This window comes from Varanus komodoensis, unplaced genomic scaffold (genome assembly GCF_004798865.1).
Source record: "Varanus komodoensis strain SLA01 unplaced genomic scaffold, ASM479886v1 scaffold22, whole genome shotgun sequence".
Taxonomy (NCBI): domain Eukaryota; kingdom Metazoa; phylum Chordata; class Lepidosauria; order Squamata; family Varanidae; genus Varanus; species Varanus komodoensis.
In genome coordinates, this window is record NW_025335606.1 from 8,046,723 (window position 1) to 8,066,734 (window position 20,012).

The following is a 20,012-nucleotide window of genomic DNA, read 5'->3' on the forward strand; positions in this document are numbered from 1 at the left end:
CAATTTGAAAGCAAGGCCTTTGGTTGCCTGGCTCTTTGGCACAAAAGGGGAATCGCCCCACTAAGATGCAAGGATTCCTTGGAAAAAGAGGTGTCTCTCTGAGATGGATTCATTGACTTGTACCCACCCCACTTTTCTGCCCAGAAAACCGCCATGCAAGGTGACTTACAAGCATAAATAAACTGTGATTTAAAGAGCAGTAAAACACATGCATTGAAGCACAGTTAAATCAAGAAAGCAGGGAAAGAACAACCTTAACAAAACGAATCCAGTTCTCTAGTCTGGTCCCTCGTCAAACCTGACGTGGCAATGGCAGGTCCCCAGGTTCAGGAAGAGGGAAGAATCAGGATCCAGTAAACAGCAGGCATGTGTGGGGGAGTGGTGTGGAGCTCTCACTCCTGCCTGTGCGGCTCAGCACATGCAGTCTTTTTCCCCAGGAAAAGACTCCTGAGGCTCACCTAGACTCCAGAACTGGAGCAAAATATTTGATGTGAGACCTGCAGGAGAACAAGCTGTGGCTGGAAAGATGTGTCTGTGTTCCTCACCCATCTACCCACTCTGTGGTTAAAAATGGACTCATAGAAACATAGCAAGTCAGAAGGGGTCTTGCAGGTCATCTAGTCTGACCCCTGGCACAAGCTAGCTCCTCTCATATAATGTCCAACACGTGGGTGTCCAATCTTTCCCTGAACACCCTCACTGGTGGGGCCTCCACCATCTCCCGTGGAAGCCCATTCCATATACTAGTAGTCCAAACCATCAGGAAGTACTTCCTGACATCCAACCTAAAACCTGGTTTCTTTAGCTTTGCCCCATCAGATCGTGTCCTTCCCTCCACCGCAGGGGAGAACAGGTCACGACCCTCCACCATGTGACATCTCTTCACATACCTATAAGTTGCTATAAGATCTCCTTGGAATCTCCTCTTCTCCAAACTGAAAAGTCCCGACTCCCTCAACTTCATCTCATACGGCATCCCCCACCCCAGTCCGGCTGCCATCCTTGTGACCCTGTGCTGAACTGATCCAGCCTAGCTATGTCTCTCTTGCAATGTGGGACACAGTACTCCAGTTGTGGGTGCACTGAAGTCGTCCGCACCCACTTTCCATGAATGGAGCAGACCTGCTGTTGTCCCCTTTCAGTGCTATGCGTGTGAAAGATGGGAAAAGCCCTGCAGCTCCCAGCGTTCCCCTGCAATTCCATGATGGAAGTGCCGGGGCTTCTTTCTGTTTAACCATGTATAGGATTGTGTCCTCAGTATTTATAAAACTGATGATCAGCTGAAATTCAACCCTGTTCCAGCTTCACTGTGCACTCTGCCATTTATCATGGGAACATGCAAGTAAACAAGTTTTTTAGTAAACTGCAAATTGCATAGACAGGATAAAATCTAATTACAGGAGGATCTGAACTGTAGGCTATTTATCACAGGCATGAAAAGCTGCTGTTGATTTCCATCTAGTGGTGAAATTTGGCATTTTTAACAACAGACAATGATAATCCAGCCTCAAGGGCTGAGTGTGGGTTGTGCTGGGTTGCCATTGAACTGTGAGTTGTTGTGGAATGGTTGGTTATCCTGTTGTCTGAACCCAGCTGCACTAACAAGCCATGGCTTGTTCACACAAACAACCCATGAAGAGAACCCATGGCGTGTTCTTTAGTTGTAAACTCTGGGTTGTTCATCCTGGTTTGTTATCTTGGCTAGCTTCACATTTCAACTCATGTTTCAGGGACAGCCTGCATTTATCCCCTGGGTGTGGTTAATGTGTTGTCTGAACCCGGTCTCTGTAAGCTTAGGTACATCTACCCAAGTTTTGTATGGCTTTTATCCTAGTTTAACTGTTGTGAAGCCCAATCAAAGACTCTTGGGAGCTGTGCAGTGCTGAGGCTGTTGAAGATTTTCTGTTTGGGACTGGTGGCCTTCTCCACATGATCTCCCTCTTGGGCACGTAGCAACAGTGGACATCTTGCCAGGCACAGAAAGGTGGGGTGTCCATGGGAACTCCACTGCTTACTCCTAGAGGAGACTGCCCTCCCCTGGATGGACAAATTGTCTGGCCAGGTGCACGCTCCCCCACAAGCTTTGCTGGAACAAAATCCTCCAAAACTAGTGAGTTTGATAGCCCAGCCGCCTCGGTGAATGTACGCAGGTTGCAAGTGAATCAGGGCCTGGATGAGAGACTGCCTTGAATCCTTCTTCACTGCTCTGAGTTCCATAATGGAAGGAAGGCAAGATAGAAATGAAATGATACAAATTCCGGGGCAAAGTCAGCAAAGCAGAACTAGGTCACTTGTGTGTGTGTGTCGTGGGGGAGGGGTCAGTTATGAACCCTGTTTCATTCTAGTTTTTGGAAAAACAAGGGCCCCAGTCCAAGACAAGGCACAGAAATTGTACACGTTTCAAGTTTACCCGAGACCATAAATGAGAGGCTCAGGGAGTCTGTGCAGCCTCAGTCGTGCTACTGGGAGAGACTGCCAGACTGCTCCTCCATACCTACAGTGCTACAGTTCCCAGCAGAAGAGGAATCATTATTAAACTTATTTCGGAGGATGGAACAAACTGGATTTACCATTCCTTTCAGTGGAGTGAGCAGTTCTTTCCAGATATATGGGAAGGCAGCTTGATTTGCACATAAGACGACACGCAACAGCCTTCCCCTCTCTGACACCTTCCAGGTATTTTGGCCTACAACTCCCAGTGTCCATGGTCTTTTACCATGTTGGTTGGGGTGGATGGGAACCAAAGCCCCAAGCATCCAGAGGATATCACATTGCAGAAGGCGGTTGTATACTGTCAGGGTATGGAGGAATGACTATAAGTCTAGTCAGATGGTCAACCCATAAAACATCACACTGACCCAACAGAGTGACCATGGAGGTCACCCTTCATCTATTTGAAATGCCACCGACATGAATGGCTGTCCAGTCAATATCTGACCACAAGATAACAGCCAAGTTCCAGAGAGGCAGCTTGATCCATGTCGATTCGCCTGTGTCCCAATGACTATCTCCCACCACTTGCGCAACCACAATTTAGCACTTCCAGGGACAAGCTGGAAAAAGCTGAAATCCACATTTCTGGACCAAGGCAGGCAGAATTTGCGTAAGGGGACTTATGCCCAAGTCCAACCTGCCCCTTTCCAGAAAAGAGTATTTCCTCTTACTTTGTTGCTACCTCTAGGAAATAACACATCTCCCTTTGTGTAAGTGGTGGATCCTGATTGCACATTGTGGGTTGAAACTGTCAATGCAGAAGGGAAGTGTTAAGGGTAGACGTTCCCCACCAGAAACTGCCCAAAGAGTCCGAGGAGGGCTTGAAATCACCCAGCAACTGTTAACACTTGATAAGAGACCGTGTGTGGACATGCAGGTCAGCCGGGCTTCTGTCTTCCCCATTTGATTATTTAGCAATTATTGCTCAGTCTGCATCGGTAGGTATAGATTAGCATATGCAAAGCTGCCCTCCTTTGTGGCGATCCTGAGATGAGTGCCTGCTCACAAAGACATGTGGACCACTTGATCTTTCATCACTGTTTGCTATATATTTGATGATTTGACAGAAGAAATTTTGTGCTTTGAGGACCCTTTGTCAAGTCTGAACCGTGGAGCCTGTTCACACAGGGAGCAATCATCAAGTAGCAAAATGCATGTGTGAACTGGGCCTAGGGGCTTTTTTGCACAAGGCATTTCTCATGTGCTCACCCTTCCCTACTCTAGGTTGTTGACAAGTTCTCTAGACAAGATCACAACTCCCTAACTTCACTTCTGTGCCTCACAAACGCTTTCAGCAAATTTTTTGAGACTGACACATTTCTCTGCTCTGAAAACCCACTCCCAGGGCCTGTTGGTCACAGGAGCAAAACTGGAGAAACTTATTTTCCAGTAAAGAACTGTAAGCAACTATAAGTAGGGAATGGAAAATGCATGGTAAATGCCTTGAGTAGCAAAGCTGTTTTAGCTGGGAAAATGCAGCATGTAATTGTGAAAAGTACTGTGTCCAGTTCTGGGAACCACAGTTCTGGTAAGATGCATACAAGCTGGAAAGGGTTCAGAGGAGGGAAACTGGATGTTCCAGTGACTATAAACAAAACCCTATGAGGAGAGACTGGAAAAACTGAGCATGTTTAGCCTGGGGAAGAGAAAACTGAGGGGACATAGGTTATTACTCTACATGTACTTGAAGGGCTGCCACAAAGAGGAAGGACAGAATCCCTTCTCTGTCATCTCAGAGTACAGGGCACAAAATAACAGTTTCAAGTTACAGGAAGCCAGATTCTGGCTAGATATCAGGAAAAATGACCTGACTTCGAGAGCAGCATAACAACGGAACCAATGACCTAGAGAGGTTGTGGGCTCCTTCACACTGAAAGCATTCAAGATGCAGCTGGACTGGGATCTGAGAGGGATAGTTTAACTAGGAGTCCTGCACTGAGCAGGCAGGTGGACCCAATGGCCCCAACTTTACTATTCTATGAGTCCATGAAAATGGGAAAAAGCCCTGTTTTTCCAATTGTGTATTTGCACTATTCTGCTATACTACATTGCCACCTAGTGGTTATATGGTGAAAAAGCAGGAAAAGTCAATGCTTCACATGCAGTGCTCAGATCGCAGTTCTGCAAAGAAACCAGGAGCAGATTCTACAGATTAACCGCTTGAATCCCAAGCACAACTCCATAAACAGCATTTGCTTTGCTTGTTCAGGAAGCCACGAGCTGGAACAGATGCAGCTGATTTTGGATACCATCCCTGTTTTCCGTGAAGAAGACAAGGAGGAACTGCTGAAAGTGATGCCAACATTTGTCAACCGCACCTGGGAGGTGAAGAGGCCCCTGCGGAAACTTCTCCCCAAAGTGAACAGCAAAGGTACAGTGAGCTCCACGTATAGTGGAACCCTTTGCTGGAAAATAGGAGGTTGCCTGGGCAGCAGCAGTCAGTGGAAATCCATTGGCTTCATTTCATACAGCAGTGCATCCCAGTCAACAGTTGGGGGTTTGGGATTCTAGAATAAATATTTCCCTAATGATGGTTCTAGCTTAGCCACCCTGACCTGGTGTCACTCGGATTTTTGGACTATAGCTCCCAGCATTCTTGGCCACTGGGCATAGCAGCTACAGCAGATGGGAACTGAAGTCCAAAATATCTGGAGGAACTGCATTAGGGAAGTCTGGAAGAGGTGGGTCTGTTTCTGCAGCACTGCTCCAGTGATGCTGGTGTGAACTGGTCACCCCTATAGGAATTCTATGTGAAAGAGGATATATGGATAGTGAAGTCGTGGTCAGAGTGCCAAACTGAAAGCGGGAGACCTGGGTTCAACCTGAGTTTTTGTGGGCAACTCGTGATCTCTTAGTCTAACTCTGTCGGATGTTCTGAGGATAAAACTAACAGAGCTTTTGGAGGAAAGGTGAAATATGCATCTAATGTTCTTTCAAGAAATCAGTTTGGGATTTTGCTTTTTAAGGTAGCCACTGACTCACATTTTTGTGGGCTTGTGCAAATGTGCAGACATGGAAAGAAACTACCCTCTGATACTTTCACCCTGAAAACTAGAATCAATTTATTTAGCCTGCAATCTTAAATGCAATATTATACTTCTATTTTGAACCTGTCAGAAACCAATGATTGGTTTTTGGCATTATATCTGTTTGCCTTAACAAAAATAGAACTGATATTAATAAGAAATAAGGAAAGTTTTAAATTTTCTCCCCTCACCATTTCCCTTTTTTTCCTCCAGCAGGAGGGAAAACCCTTAAATTTTTGTTTCCCCCTTTAAAATGTTTGGAGATACTAAACTGGTAATTGTAATTTGCGCTAAGTTAATGGTGTCAGGCTGTTTGTGACTGGGGGAAATGGAGGACATAGCAGGAATGTCCTATGCTCACTTACCTGGGGGTAAGCATCATTGACTTCAGTGCCATTTACTTCTGAGTAAGCCCATCTAGGGTCACACTGTTAAGCTGCAATCCTAAATGCATCTATCGGGGCAGGAGTTGGCCACCCATTTTAGGTGGGAGGATGAATCTCCCCCACTGAGCTTCTGTGGCCAGGATGATATCAGCGAGCACAGCAATAGTCCCATCATCTTCATCACCAATTGCTGTGCCTCCAACATGGGATTGGAGAAAGCAGTGGAGATTCCAACAGGGGGTGTGGCTTGGAGCCCCCTGGGAGAATCTAAGAAGGCTTAGTGGGCCAGATGGCCAACATCCCTTAGCGGGATTAGTCTACCTTCCCTGCCCATCAACTAGGAAGGAGGGTTTATTTCGGGGTAGATATGCACAATGCGGAGCCCCCAGTCATATTTTGTAGACCTGGCTCTGTTTAGCTGTCTCTGTTTTGACTCCTGTCACGGTTTCAAGGGGACTCGGAATCACAGGGCACACCAGCCTTTCCAAGTGTGCATGTCATTCCTAGAGTTCTGCTTTTGAATCAAGGACAATTAAAGCCCATAATTAAATAGAAAGAGGACTTAAAGATTAAGTCCTTATCTGATTTCAGGGGTGACTGTTCTTATCATGCAGAGAATGGTCCGCTGAGACTCTTTCTTCGGGAGGAAGAACTGCGTGTGCACATAAACAGCCTGATTATCTGTTCTCTCCTATGCACAGCTATTGATTTTCTGGAAAAGATACTCACCTTCAATCCCATGGACCGCCTGACTGCAGAGATGGGGCTGCAGCATCCTTATATGAGTCCATATTATTGTCCTGAGGATGAGCCCGTTTCTCAACATCCTTTCCGGATTGAAGATGAGATAGATGATATTTTACTGATGGAAGCCAACCAAAGCCAGATGTCCAATTGGGAGAGGTACATCTATTCACTAGATTGTCCATATATCACAATCTTCTAGGAGCACACAATGTGAACTTGACAGCAGAATTTCATTTCATGAGAATTTCCACTTTTAGTTCTTTCAGAATGTTTCTAGTCCTTACTGATGCTAGGATTTTTTTTGAAAGGCCTGATGAACCCATAGAAATGAACTGAAGGATTTCCAGCTGTTGAGAATTAGGCTTATCCTTTCTCATGACTACCAAGTCCAGAATAAATTTCACCAACTCGTAACTAGAGTAAATTTTGCAAAAGAAGGTCACTTATGCAGATTTGCCCTATTTGCATAATTTATAGTGGTCACAACATTTAGCCTTATACTTGTGTGTCTCTCATATAGAATTCTAAGTGTGTTTTTATTCAGCACAGAGTACAAAGTTTAAAAGACACCCCTTTGCACTGTTCAGTCAATGTTTCTGTTGCCCTCTAGGACAGGAGCACAAGTTCATCTGCCTCAGCAAGTCTCTAGCCCTTAAGGCTGTAAAGCCAGGTTTGCAAATGTTGCATCAATGCCTTGTGAACAATCTGAAGCCCAACCATGAACAGAACAGGAATCTGGTATTCCATGCTCAGGACTTGATTTCCTCTGCATAGCTCATCAGCACTCTTTAAGACCAGCTATCCTTTAATCAGTCCTTTAATTAATTACTGCCCAATAGTCAAAACTCTATGGGCAACTTACAATAATTTCAAAGCATGCTAATGCATGGACATGTGCTTAATTTAGATAAGTTATGGAGGTCCCAGAATTCAGCTTCTCTCATTTTTTTTCCTTTGGATACTGAGTATGCCAAGATCTGCATATGTTCCAGACTGAAAAAGGAATATGCATTCATTCCATTATGTGTACTTAGGCAGTAAAGGAAGAGGTCTAAATCCAATAACAAGAACTATGATCATTCTAATAGTTAAGACTTCCATCTGCAGTTGCTGGACTGTAAACACTGCCTTCTCCAAGCCAAAAGGACTGAATACTTATTATTAAATGGGTCATTATTGCCCCGTGTTTACAATCGAAAGGTCAAAATGGGGAGGGGACAAAAGAAGTTGGCATGGAAGGCAAGCAAGGAAGAATATACATTAAATCCATTTATAGGCCAGGTTATATGTAGTTAGGCATTAGGAGATGCTTATATTATGTTAAAGATTTATTTTAGGTAATCTTAGATGTTTGATATGCTTCTTATGTAAGCCACGTGGAAAATTCTGAAAAACTTAAGACAAGATTTAAATTGTTGTTATTTCATTTTGGTACTGTCCAATAGCTGAAACTCCTGATGCTTTCACAGCAATTCATAAATGGGGGTACAATAATAAACATAATGATGGTAAAACGCAAATATGATAAAATACACCATATGACGTTGAGATGAGTAGTTCAAAAAGGGCATCTTGTGCAGATAATGGGGGATTTCACTGTGCACCTGAGACATTAAGTATTGCATGGTGTGCCTAACACTGTAGTCATTTTGAACAAAACAGGTATCAGGTGAGCTTGTCCTCGGATCTGGAATGGCGACACGAGAAGTGCCACGATTTGGACGGGGTGCAACGTGATCCTCGCGCAGGATCAGAATCCATGGCTGAGGAAGCTCAGGTCGATCCGCGGAAATACTCCCAGAGCAGTTCGGAGAGATTCCTGGAGCAGTCGCATTCTTCAATGGACAGAGCGTCGGAAGGGGAATTTGGGCACTCCTGTGATTACAAAGTGGGCTCGCCCTCCTACTTAGACAAGCTGCTGTGGAGAGACAACAAACTCCACCATTATTCAGAGCCCAAGCTCATCTTGGACTTGTCGCACTGGAAAAGAGCATCTATTGCACCCACAGCCGAGCTCACGTTAGAAGAGGAGCCGTCAAACCTTTTCCTAGAGATAGCACAGTGGGTGACGAGCACCCAGACTGGCCTCGAATGTCCCAATCCCCTTCCGGAGATTCAGGAACGGAGTTTGCCATCTTCTCCTCACCACCTCCACAAAGAGTCCAAGGAGGTCGACAGCAAAGGTGACCCTCAGTTTGACTTGGATGTATTTATTTCGAGGGCGTTAAAACTTTGCACAAAGCCAGAGGACCTGCCTGACAACAAACTGAAAGACATCAATGGGGCGTGTCTTGCGGAACACCCGAGTGAGATTGTGCAGACAGAGGTGTATCATAAAGAGAGGTGGTAAAATGGAGAAAGAAACATGAACCAGGCTTCTGGTTTTCATGGTTAACTCTAAAAATACTTCTGCTTTTACATACTAATTACCCAATGCTAAATGGCAACAAAGGTTTGATCATACCTGAAATATGTCCATTCTTTTTCCCACATTATTGAAATGCCTTCATGTTAAGGTTACCATAACTCTAACCCTAAGGTTACTGAAGTTCCCCTTTTGATGCCTTGGGAGTGATCTTAAAAGGAATCCAGAGGTGTGAATGAAATGTTTGAGGTTCTTGTATTGCCTTAACGGCCTCGCCTCATTCCTTCAGGGGTATGTTCTGGACAACAGTCTCCCATGAAGGGAATTTCTAGACAGAAGCGATGCTAAACTGTTAATTTTACAAAGGGGATCCAAATCCACTTTGTTTTATGACTAATTGGAGGGATCCTGCTTTACATAATTGGGTTTTTAGTGTCATCTTAACTCACATTATTATGGCACTTTTCCCAAGAGCCCAAGCATTTCACAGTTATTTTTTCCATCACTCTTACAACGTCTTTGCTGGGAGGGCATCTGCGCATCGCACTGCAAAAGTTGAAACGTGTTTCATAGATTTGTATCTGGCCTTTCCACCAAGCAAAATAGTGCTGAAAGCAGGCTAATGGTAATAAACAAGATTAAAACAAGCTTTATTTTAGCATAGAAATCAAATAGATTAAAATGCCATAGACAAGGTAGAACTCAGATCATCAGATGTTTGGGATTTAAGTTCCTACCCTTCCTGACCATTGGTTTATGGGAGCCAAAGTCCAAATATCAGGATTCTACCTTCTGTGGCCTGGCTGCAGATAATGACAACTCAAGAGTTTGGGGTTAAGTATATATTGTCATTGAACTGGGACCTGATGGCCTTCATGGCCCCTTCCAACTCCATGATTCCATAATTCTGTGGGTCACTGGGAGCTTAGGAGGTGATATCCAGGAATCCCCCACCTAAGATGTTCCCTAGCAGCTTCACAAGTACTGAGTATAGCAAAATGACATTGTCATTGCCTTAAAGTTCATCAACGAGAGTCATTTTTTTGTTTTTTAGTATCCAGCAAAGTCAAAAGCAAAATAGAAAAGGTGAGACTTTTTACAATTGAAATAAAAATTGGCAATGCTGCCAAATTGTGAACTGATGTGAAATGTTATTTTGACTCTGCCTCTGGATTGCTTGTTCAAAAACAATAATTAAGGATTCAGTCCTATGCATGTTTAGATAGGATTTTTTTTATAATATAACATATATATATAAATATAACATATATTTATAAAATATGTTATAAATATAACATATTTATAATGTTGAAATATAAAGTCCTTTAACAGTATATTCTGTCTAAACATGGGTAGTATTATGCCTTGCCCCCAATCTGCTCCTATCAAAATGCTTCTGGCCTTCAGATCCCATTAGCCCTACTCAAAATGGGGAATGGTCAGGAATGACATGAGCTGCAGGCCAAAACACCGGGAGGGACTCAGGCTGAGAAAGGCTAAAGAAAGCCAAAGGCTTGAATGTTAGTAAGGCCTTTCATGCATCTATTAGGAGTGAAAATAACCTTGAAAAAGAATGGTAACAATTTTTGGTTTCAGGACAGCAGTTTTAGATGTTATGCATACAAGACAATTGCACTTATAAGTGTTTCCAGGATTAGCAGACACCCAATGGTCCTTTTGCCACAGGTATTTTGCACTGAAGTGTCCTTGGAAGGTAAAGGACATTTCAAAGAAATATTGTAAATAAATTAAGATTCACACAAAGGCTGTGCTGTGGGCTCTATTTTCATTCACATTTCTGAGCACCTTACTACTTAACCAGTTGAGTTTAATTTATATATCGAAAAAGAAATGTTATATACTTCTATTTAATCTGCCTGATCAATGTTTTTTAAGGAAATATTGAAAATGTGTAAATAGTATGCGCTTTTCTAAAGAACACTATGTATTACTTTCTTTGCACCAATTTGATCATTGGGTGATGACATTTCTTTCACCTGCAACTGAAAATCTGTCTTGCTCATTGTTTAACTTTCGAAAAGCTCATGTAATTCTTCTGCTGCATCCACAGCTGAGCTAACATCTTTTATTAGGAGTGTTTAGAATGCAGTGTGCAGGCTTTTGACTTCCACGTAGCTCTTTAAAAATGTACACCATGTCCTGAACACTGCTGGCTCCTCATAAAGGATTGCCTGCCTTGTGACTTCCTTGTTTCTTTTTAACCTGTAGGGTTGACAGTGATCCCAAGATCTTGCTTCCCAAGATGATTTGCTATCCCTTAACAGCAAAAAAGAAAAAAGATGTAAGTGACGGGAGAACAAACCACAACATTGTAAACGTCGAATCCTCGTAACCAGTATTTCTAGCATTGAGGTTTAGGATTTGACTACGAGTTTAGCTTTGGAGCATGGGTTGTAATTGATTGTAGCGTTCAGCAAAACTCAAATATTGTTGAAATGCGTGTACAGAAAAGCTGCACACTGCAACAAGCCACAGTTAACGAACTGTGGGTTGTTGGAAATGCGGTGCAAACAAACAAGTGTGCTTGTTTCTGCCTGCTTCTGCTGCAGCCAAGCAGAGCTAAGCAATTCAGTGGTGTCGCCAAACATTCCAACCCAAACTCTGGGTTGTTGGGAGAATGAGAGAGACTCCCCTACCTATGGTTAAACATTTCCAGGTTGCTGAGAACCTGCACACTAGCTCGCTTCTGTTTGTCTTTTCAACAACATGCTGCTTGTAAACTGTGGGTGGTTGTGATAGGATAACCGTATTGGAGCATTAATGGGAAAAGATGCAGAATTGCATATCTGAATGTCCCCTTTCTCCTTGCAATGCTAGCTTTCCATAGAAGGGGAATTTTTGACCTAGAGGAAAATTTAAAAATATAATACTTTCAAGTGTTTGAACTATTATCTAGAAAGGGCAAAATGAAAGACCCCCCCCCCCAAACAATTATTCTAGGCAATTGAGATACCTCAGCTATCACTAACAACAAAATGTTTGCACTTTCCTAAGCCCAAGAGACTTGGATGGAATAGCCCCTAATCTCAATTTGATTTAATGAAAGGAAGACTTCCACCTATTTAGAGTTTAGGAACAGTATATATTTCTATCTTTAAACGTCAATTAAAATATTATTTACATATTTATTTACTTACAACCCACAACAAATTGGTGGTTTTTTGTGAGTGCCTGCACATTCAATGGACCTTGGCCCTGCTAGTTTTTCCCTTTTCATCTCTTTTAAGAGATCTGCTGGTGATCCTGGAACTTCTTGCTTTATCCATCTCCTTTGTTCGTTTGGTGGTTCTCATTGTTTCCTCCTGGGTTGTACAAACCAAGCCCATGGAGAGACATTTCAGATTTTTAGTATGAGGGGAAAAGCTCCAAAGAACTCAGGAGATGGGGCCAGGAAGAGGGGCAAGGCCTTGTAGAGAATCACAGAGGGTCAGATTGGAACCTCCTGAATGTTGAATTTGGCCCCGAGTCTGAGGTTCTGCACCCCTGACCTTAGGGAAAAGACCAGTACGAGGAGCGGGTGGAACCATTCAGAGAAATCCCACTAAGGACATCTTTGTGGAATAAAAAGTTATGGGCTTTTTTTTGCACTGGCTATTAATTGTTACATCTACTTTCAGTTTCATCACAGCGTTGAGATCTGAGCTCTATACCAACAGCTCTTCCTTTCCTGTGTTGCTGCTATACAACCTCTAGATGGAGCTGTGCTACAGCAGAATAGCGCACTTAGACCAGGCAAAACGACTCCATTTTCCCCATCCTAAAAAAAAGAAGTGCTCTCAAAAAGCAAAGCAAAATGAGAATTGCAACCTCACTGAAAAACAATCATGAGTAAGAAACACAATCGGTGCCTCGTGCAGGAAGGCTATAAGAGGGAAGGGTGTTTTTCTTGCTTTTCTGTCCCTTCTGACCTGCAAGCAGCTGAGGGTGGCATGCAAGCTCCTCCCTCGCCCCCATTTATCCTCACAGCAATCCTGCAGGGGCCCATGAAGAATGCTCCAACAGTATCCACAGAGCTGTCCCTTGAAAAAGAAACAAAACATTAAGCCACCTTCTAAAACAAGTTGTCTTCTTTGTCTCCCTTTCAAGCCCATAGTCTTGCTCTCTCCCTTCTTCTCCTTTGCCTTGCCATTTCCACCTCCTCCTGGCCTCACCATTTCTCTTTCCTTGCCCTATCACACACCCCTTTAGCTCATTTTTGACTAGTCAGGCTCCTGCAACAGTAACTAGGTTCTCAGACATCCTGTTGGATCCGGAAATGTTGGAGAGCTCCAATCCAGGGAATTGTAGTTTTCAACTACAATTACAAGTATTCCCAACCATTGTCTGTGCTGGCTGGAGCTGAAGTCCAAACCATCTGGAGTCCATCAGGTTGAGGAGAAGGTTGCCCCGACCGGTATATCGCCCCCACCAGGTATTAACAGTGGGAAAAAACCGTTTGCCTTGATGCAATAGGAGGATTTCATGTAGTCTGGTCTTGGTTTCACCATTGTCTGTGGGCAACTCGTTTCGTAAAAGCTCACTGTGAGGAAGTGGATGGCGGTGGGCGAAGACCTCACATCACGCATGGAGAGACCCATGGTGGCAACTGCAGCAAGTCTTCTGTCTCGATGGCTGCTTAGGCACTGGGGAAGGGAAGGGGAGGTGGCAGGGATGCCAGTGGCAGAAGCCAGCAACCCAACTCCCAGCATGTCCCACTGAGGCCCAGTTGTCCTTGGAAAGGCGGCTGGTGCTTCCTTACCAGCTGCAAGGACCGTGGGGCACCAGTTCAGCCTTCAGAGTTCCCCATCTGAGATCTCGGGACCCCGTAGCTGGGACTCCGACTAATCCTATGCCCTGCCCCCTTGGAGAGAAAATCTCCTGATATTGTTCATCTCTTCATGCCTGCTCACACCTCTTGCCCCACGTACCACTGAAAGGCAGCCCCTAAAAGCTGCAAAGTTGACTGAGTGAGATTCAACACCCCCTTCTAATGTATTCTCCAAAATGGAAAGAAACTGCACAGCCTTCCTTTCTTCTTCTCTTGCTTTCTTCTGATGGATTCGTCCTATAAAAGAAAGTGCTCTCTATCCCATGAGATGGGAAGTTATATTGCCCTTTCCCCTCCCAAAGGAATACTTCAGGGAAATAATAACAGTGCAAAAATTCTCAGTACAACGAGAAGTCAATATTTATCCATTTTCTTTCTCATATACAGTTTGAATGTCATCATAAATATATCTTGGATGTTATCACTGTGGCTATGAATGTCAAAAAGATAAAATTTGGGGGTGTTTTGCTTTGGAACTGCCATTGCAATGAGGAAATTGAGTTGGTGTACCTGAATGGAATCACAACTCCATCTATTTATTTCATAGCACTTGATCATTTTCATGGGGCTCTTGGCCTCCGCTCCAATACATAATCAGCTCACACTGTTTCAGATTCCAGTATTATGAAAGCATTTTCAAAAAGGAGAGCGGAAAGTATGGTTTTGCTTTTAGCAAATCACAAGTCAGGATTTCCTCATGTATATAAGCAACAATAAAAGAAACTGAAATAAGCCAGGTCTTTGGCGGATTGCTTTCTTTCCTTTCACCAATAATTGTTTGTCTGCAGCCATCGATTTCTTTGGTATTGTGCAGTGTGATATGAGAGCCAGTGTGCTTAAGAGCACGGGACTGGGGCTCAGGTGATCTGGGTTCTAGTCTCCACTCGGCCATGGAGCCAGCTAGGCGACTTTGGGTCAGTCACAGACTTTCACTCCAGCCTACCTTACAGGGTTGTTGTTGTGGGCATAAGATTTAGAGCCGCTTTGGGTTCATTGTAAGAAAAAAGGTGCAATAGAAATCGAATAAATCAAATAAATAATGATGGATAAATGAGCCATGATTTCAAACTGTTTTCCAGGGAACCGTGTGGCTCCTTGGAAGCTGTTTGGAATTCCTCTGTAAGAAGAAGAAAAAAAGAGCAACTTGCTTTCCTGAAAGACACGGTGCTTCCAGAGGAGACATTGATCATGCTCTCAATGAACTGCTTGCACCGCAGTGCAAGTGATCTCCTGAGACACCCCTTCCCACAACACTTGGCTCTGTGGAAGAACATTTGGACCAGGGCGACCCAGAGTATGGTCTGAAGACATCCACCACACTGAAGCTAAGCAGGGCTGGGGCTGGCCTGAGCATGGAGGGGAGATACCCAGGAACGGCTTGTGGCCACCCTGAATTCCAGAGTGAGAGAAAGGTGGGATATCAATACAATAAATAAACTGTTTCACGAGCTGCTTTGGCTGCCTTCTCTGGCCCATGTGGATCCTCAGAGAGCCTGCACGTCCAGATTTTCAGCATGAACCAGAGGATGGGGGCCATTTTGCCCTGGACTGCCCTGTCAGTCTCTCTCTCCCACAATGGCAAATGCTGTGGTGTGTGCGTATGTTTGGCAGGGCTCTTTGGAGCATCCACTGCAGCCCATCCTGGTTGGAGTGAAGATGAGAATGGCTCAGTTTGCTGCCTGAATTGGGGGCTTCACCTTGCTTCACGAGACATCCAGCCCTCCTAGGAGCAGTCCATCCGAAAGCACCATCATGCCTGATGTTCCCCTGCAATATATAGGGATACAGCCTGTGTGACCTTGATGAGACTTAGGAGGTCTGAGCAGTAGCTGGACGGGACACCAACAAAGAACGTTGTGGAAATATCCTTGCGTTCCTTTAGGGGATCCCCTCACTTCTGAGCAAAGGGGTGCGCATCTCAGCAAGGGGTACAGATCCCGGAGAGGCGGCAAGTGCTCTAATGTTCTCCAAGCCCAGAGCTTCTTCAGACCTGTTGACCTGAGGCAGCCCCATGCCCTACTTTACAAAGGACGCTCCTCTGTTTGAAGGGCTCTCAAATCCAGTCCAAGTCTGGCTTAAAGAGTAAACAAAAAGCCACCACAGAAAGGGGTTTGGGGATCTTGAAGCTGTCAATCCACGATTCGCATCTAGACAAGCAACCTGAGCACTGTCTTTCCCACTAGGGTGAAATGGATTGCATTTCAGTTTGAAAGATGAGAAACATTCTGAACATGCAGCTATTGTTTAAACTAGTATATGCAAAGAGCATGTAAATCAATGTCCTTTACTTTTTGATGATGAGTTCTCCTTTTTGGGTAGCACATTAAGGCACTGCCCCATGTCTAATCTCTGTCTGGGAACAGAAAGGGGTGGGGAAGAACCAGAGAGGCACCCCCAGGAAGAATGTACGTTGGGGTGCTGGCTTGCTGGGAATCAGACTTCCCTTTCCTAATCTGGCACTCCTTTCCCCCCACTTTCTGTACATTATGGGGGCTGGACTCTGGACTTGAGGGGGGACTTTGCAGGCTGGATGGGGCAGCTTGGTGGGCCAGATTTTGCCCACAGGACAAAAGTTTCCCATGCATGAAAACCTTTGCTAGCTTCTATGCCAAATTTCCCAACCTTGACCTCTTCTCACCTGCTTTTCTTTTCTCCCTTCTTTTCTCTTCCTAGTAAAGGTATTTTCTGAGGAAAATAAAGGCAGCCGAACTCACTGCTTTCCCCCATAAAAATGAAGCTGGCCATGAATTCCTGGAATATATTCAGTTATATTTTCAGCATGCAGAGGGAGGGAGCAATAGAAGAGAAAGTCTTGCTTTTCCATGTCTCTCTAATAATCTATTTTCATTCTCTAACAGCTGCAAAGCTGCTTGCCTATCATCTAAAGCATTTCAGGGACATGGAAGTCATTCACTTCAATATCAGGGCAGATAAAAGGAAGAACATCGTACTAAAACCGCAGCTCACAATAAGGCTTAGGATGGTCATTTCAGGATAAGAAGGAGTTTTAATTAAAGTGCAACATAGGCTTTTTGCAATACATATTTATTATGTCTGCTGTTGTATCAAATCTGCCTTATTAAATTACATAGAGCTCAGCACTTACATTTGACAATCAAAAATCAATTTATACACTACCACCAGGGTGATGTTAAATACCTAAAATAGCTGAGGCACGGCCCCAAATTGCGCTTTCTTAAAAATGACCATCCATGAACTGAACACTGTTCCTTTATCTTTCATACCCAAAAACAGATGGAGAGGATGGAGCACTAGGGACAAAAACTGCACGGCACCTTCAAACTAAACATAGCAAACTAGCAAAGGAGAGCGTGGGAATATACTGCAGGTTATGCTAGGCTGCCGTCTAGGGGCACCGGACACCAACTGTAGGACTGGAGAAGATTCCTTTGCTGCTCCTGGTTCCCAGAAATGCCAGAGGAGCTACTATGTAGGGAAGTCGTTTATGGGATTTTAGAACATGTGTCTCGTGGGTAGGTTCTAGTTTCAACATCAAATAGTGCAATATAAAGCTTCCAGCAAGCTCACCATCACACAAGTCTTACAGCGCAATTCTATGGTGACTAAACAGAGTATATGACCACAAGATTTTTCAGAGTCCAAACTGTGTCCTTGGAAATTTGCTCGAAGGTTGGACCTAGGCCTCTGAACTTGAAACACGGTCCCTGCTCCTTTGCAGCTGCAGCAGAAAGAAGTGTAGTGATAAATTTAGAAGCGGGGAGTCCCTTCATGTTCGTCAGAGCCACACCTCAAAGCCACACCACCAAGTCACACCTATTTTTGAGAGCCGCCTATGATTATACAGTAAAAATGAGTTTGGTCACTTTGTTTGAATTTCTGTTGAGTAATGAATACATGATGAGGGTATCCCTTTTCAAGGTGAAACAATGACAGCTTCTAGAAGTTACTTCTTATTTATTATGAATTATTATTCTTATTCATATCCTGCTCTCTGGACAAAAAACTCTGAGTGGCTTATGTGGAATTAGTAAGGCAGTGCCTGCTCACAGGCTTTGTATCTAAAAACTTGACATTCAAGAAGAAAGGGATGGGGAGGGAAGAGGAAAAAAGGAAACCCAGGCACTAATTGCCCACACTTATAGAAACATACGTTGTTCTCTTCTTCCAAGAGCAGCAGTCTGAATCAAGCATCACTGTTTGGTTTCTTTTAATTTTCTTCTTCCTTTGCAACCACTGCCTTTGTGTGTGTGTATATGTGGGAGATCCTCTGAGTCCAGAGTTTAAGGGTTCCAGTTTCTCAAAATATCCCTTAATCTTTTATTGTGGTCTTGCAGGATCCTCATTAAACCCACATTAAATCCACACTAAATAGCCTAACTGAAGTAAGAAGAACTTAAGGCTATTGAGAAGTCATGGATAATTTTTCCCATTGATTCCAGTGAATATACTCCACTTACAATGCTTTTATTCTACTGTAGTCATTATTTCCCCAACGAAACCAGCAAAATTAAGTTCCTTGTGAGGTGGAGGGGAACGAACATTGACCCTGGTTTCAGCGACACCTCCCAAGGGCCCCTCCAAAATAATTGGGGGTGCTCCAACACCTCCAAGGGCCCTCTCCACTACACCCTTTCTGCTGGATGTGTCTTTGGGGAGCTGGAAGGAGACAGGCTTTGGCAGCACACGGTGTGTCCTAGCAGAGCCTCAGGCTCCTTTCTGCTTGCCTCCCAGCAGAACTTCCGGACCATCTCAGTGCCCAGCATGGTGGGAGAAATGCAAAGGGGGGCCATCCCCTCCTTCCTCCCCAGGCCCACCATGCATAGGATGCCTGTAATCCTCCAAGTTTTAAGCAGAACTGTGCCTTGAACACCCCAAAATGCATAGTTGGATACTTTTATTACAGCCAACCAAAATTCATAATACAGGTATTGGCCAACTGTGGATTTTTGTTTTTATTTCTCGTGGGCCAGCATGGCTACCTTTGCTTTGGGTTGTTTATTTTTTAAGTTACCAAATTTACAAGTCTCCACATTCTCTTTAAATCCAGACACTGGAACTACCATCCATGTGAAGGAGGCAGGTTGCCCTTCTGAACACACTCACTAAGAAGCAAGATTCCAATTCTACATACACTTTGTTGTTCAGTCGCAAAGTTGCATCCAACTCTTCGCAACCCCATGGACAACATTCCTCCAGGCTCTCCTGTCCTCCACCATCCCCCAGAGTCCATCCAACCCCACACCCTTCTCCCCAGTGACCCCATCCAGCCAGCTCATCCTCTGCCATCCCCTTCTTTTGTCCTCAATTGGTCGCAGCATCAGGGTCTTCTCCAATGAGACCTTCCTTCTTACTAGGTGGCCAAAGTATTTGAGCTTCAGCTTCAGTGTATGTCCTTCTAATCCTTTGAACGTCTTTGCCTACTCACAGCTCGCGCTCTCTCCACTCCCAGTTGTTTCTCTGCCGCACACAATTCCCTGTACCATCTCAGCTACCTTTCGCCACCCCACTGGTCTCTATGGGTTGCAGGAGGCAAAGCCAGTCAGGTCCTTTAGCCTTCTGAGGCAGAAAATCCTGCAAACACTCATCTGCTTCGCTGGGACTGAAAATGCAATTAAAAACTAATCAATTAAATGATAAACAAAGACCTGCTTTTCCACATCTCCGGCCAGCTGTCTCAAGCAGCATCCTATTACTGGAAAGTGTGCCTTCGTTGAGTGCACTGGATTTTAGGGGGTGAAAAAAGCCCAGTACCTTAGGCAGAGGGATTCAAGGGGGTCACCGCAGGAAGAAGAGCACCTGTGGGCATAAAACCCGCTAGCCCAGGGAGATCCGGGACAACAGGGAGGACCAGAGCCCCTGGATCTCGGCTGCAGCAAGTGCCCTTGCACGGCAGGGCGGGGTGGGCAGGTGGCCTTCCAGAGATTCGGGGCTCCAGAGGAAAAACTCGGGAGTCGAGCCCGGGAAGGCTGCCAGCCAGCATCGCCTCTGCCCGCGGGGCTCCCGCAGCATCCCTCGACCAGGCTCAGTCCCCGCACCTGCATCCCACGCGGTCCCTTTGAAGACGCGGATTCTTACGAGAGCACACCGATTGGCTGCTTCCGCCAACCGCTTAGCATATTTAAAGACCTCCCCCTCCCCCCCGCTATCGCCTCTTTCCTAAGAGATTCGTTCTCCGTGGCGAGAGC

General features: G+C 44.7%; 1 protein-coding gene across 1 annotated transcript in view; it reads left to right on the plus strand.

Moving 5' to 3' along the window:
- The window catches only part of MAPK4 (mitogen-activated protein kinase 4), a 45,779-nt gene extending 36,777 nt beyond the window's left edge, over nt 1-9,002 (plus strand). Inside the window, exons 4-6 of the mRNA XM_044431331.1 lie at nt 4,703-4,864; nt 6,607-6,808; nt 8,315-9,002. Coding sequence (XP_044287266.1) covers nt 4,703-4,864; nt 6,607-6,808; nt 8,315-9,002 — 1,052 coding nt within the window. The remainder of the gene's footprint in view (nt 1-4,702; nt 4,865-6,606; nt 6,809-8,314) is intronic.
- Nucleotides 9,003-20,012: the final 11,010 nt, after the last annotated feature.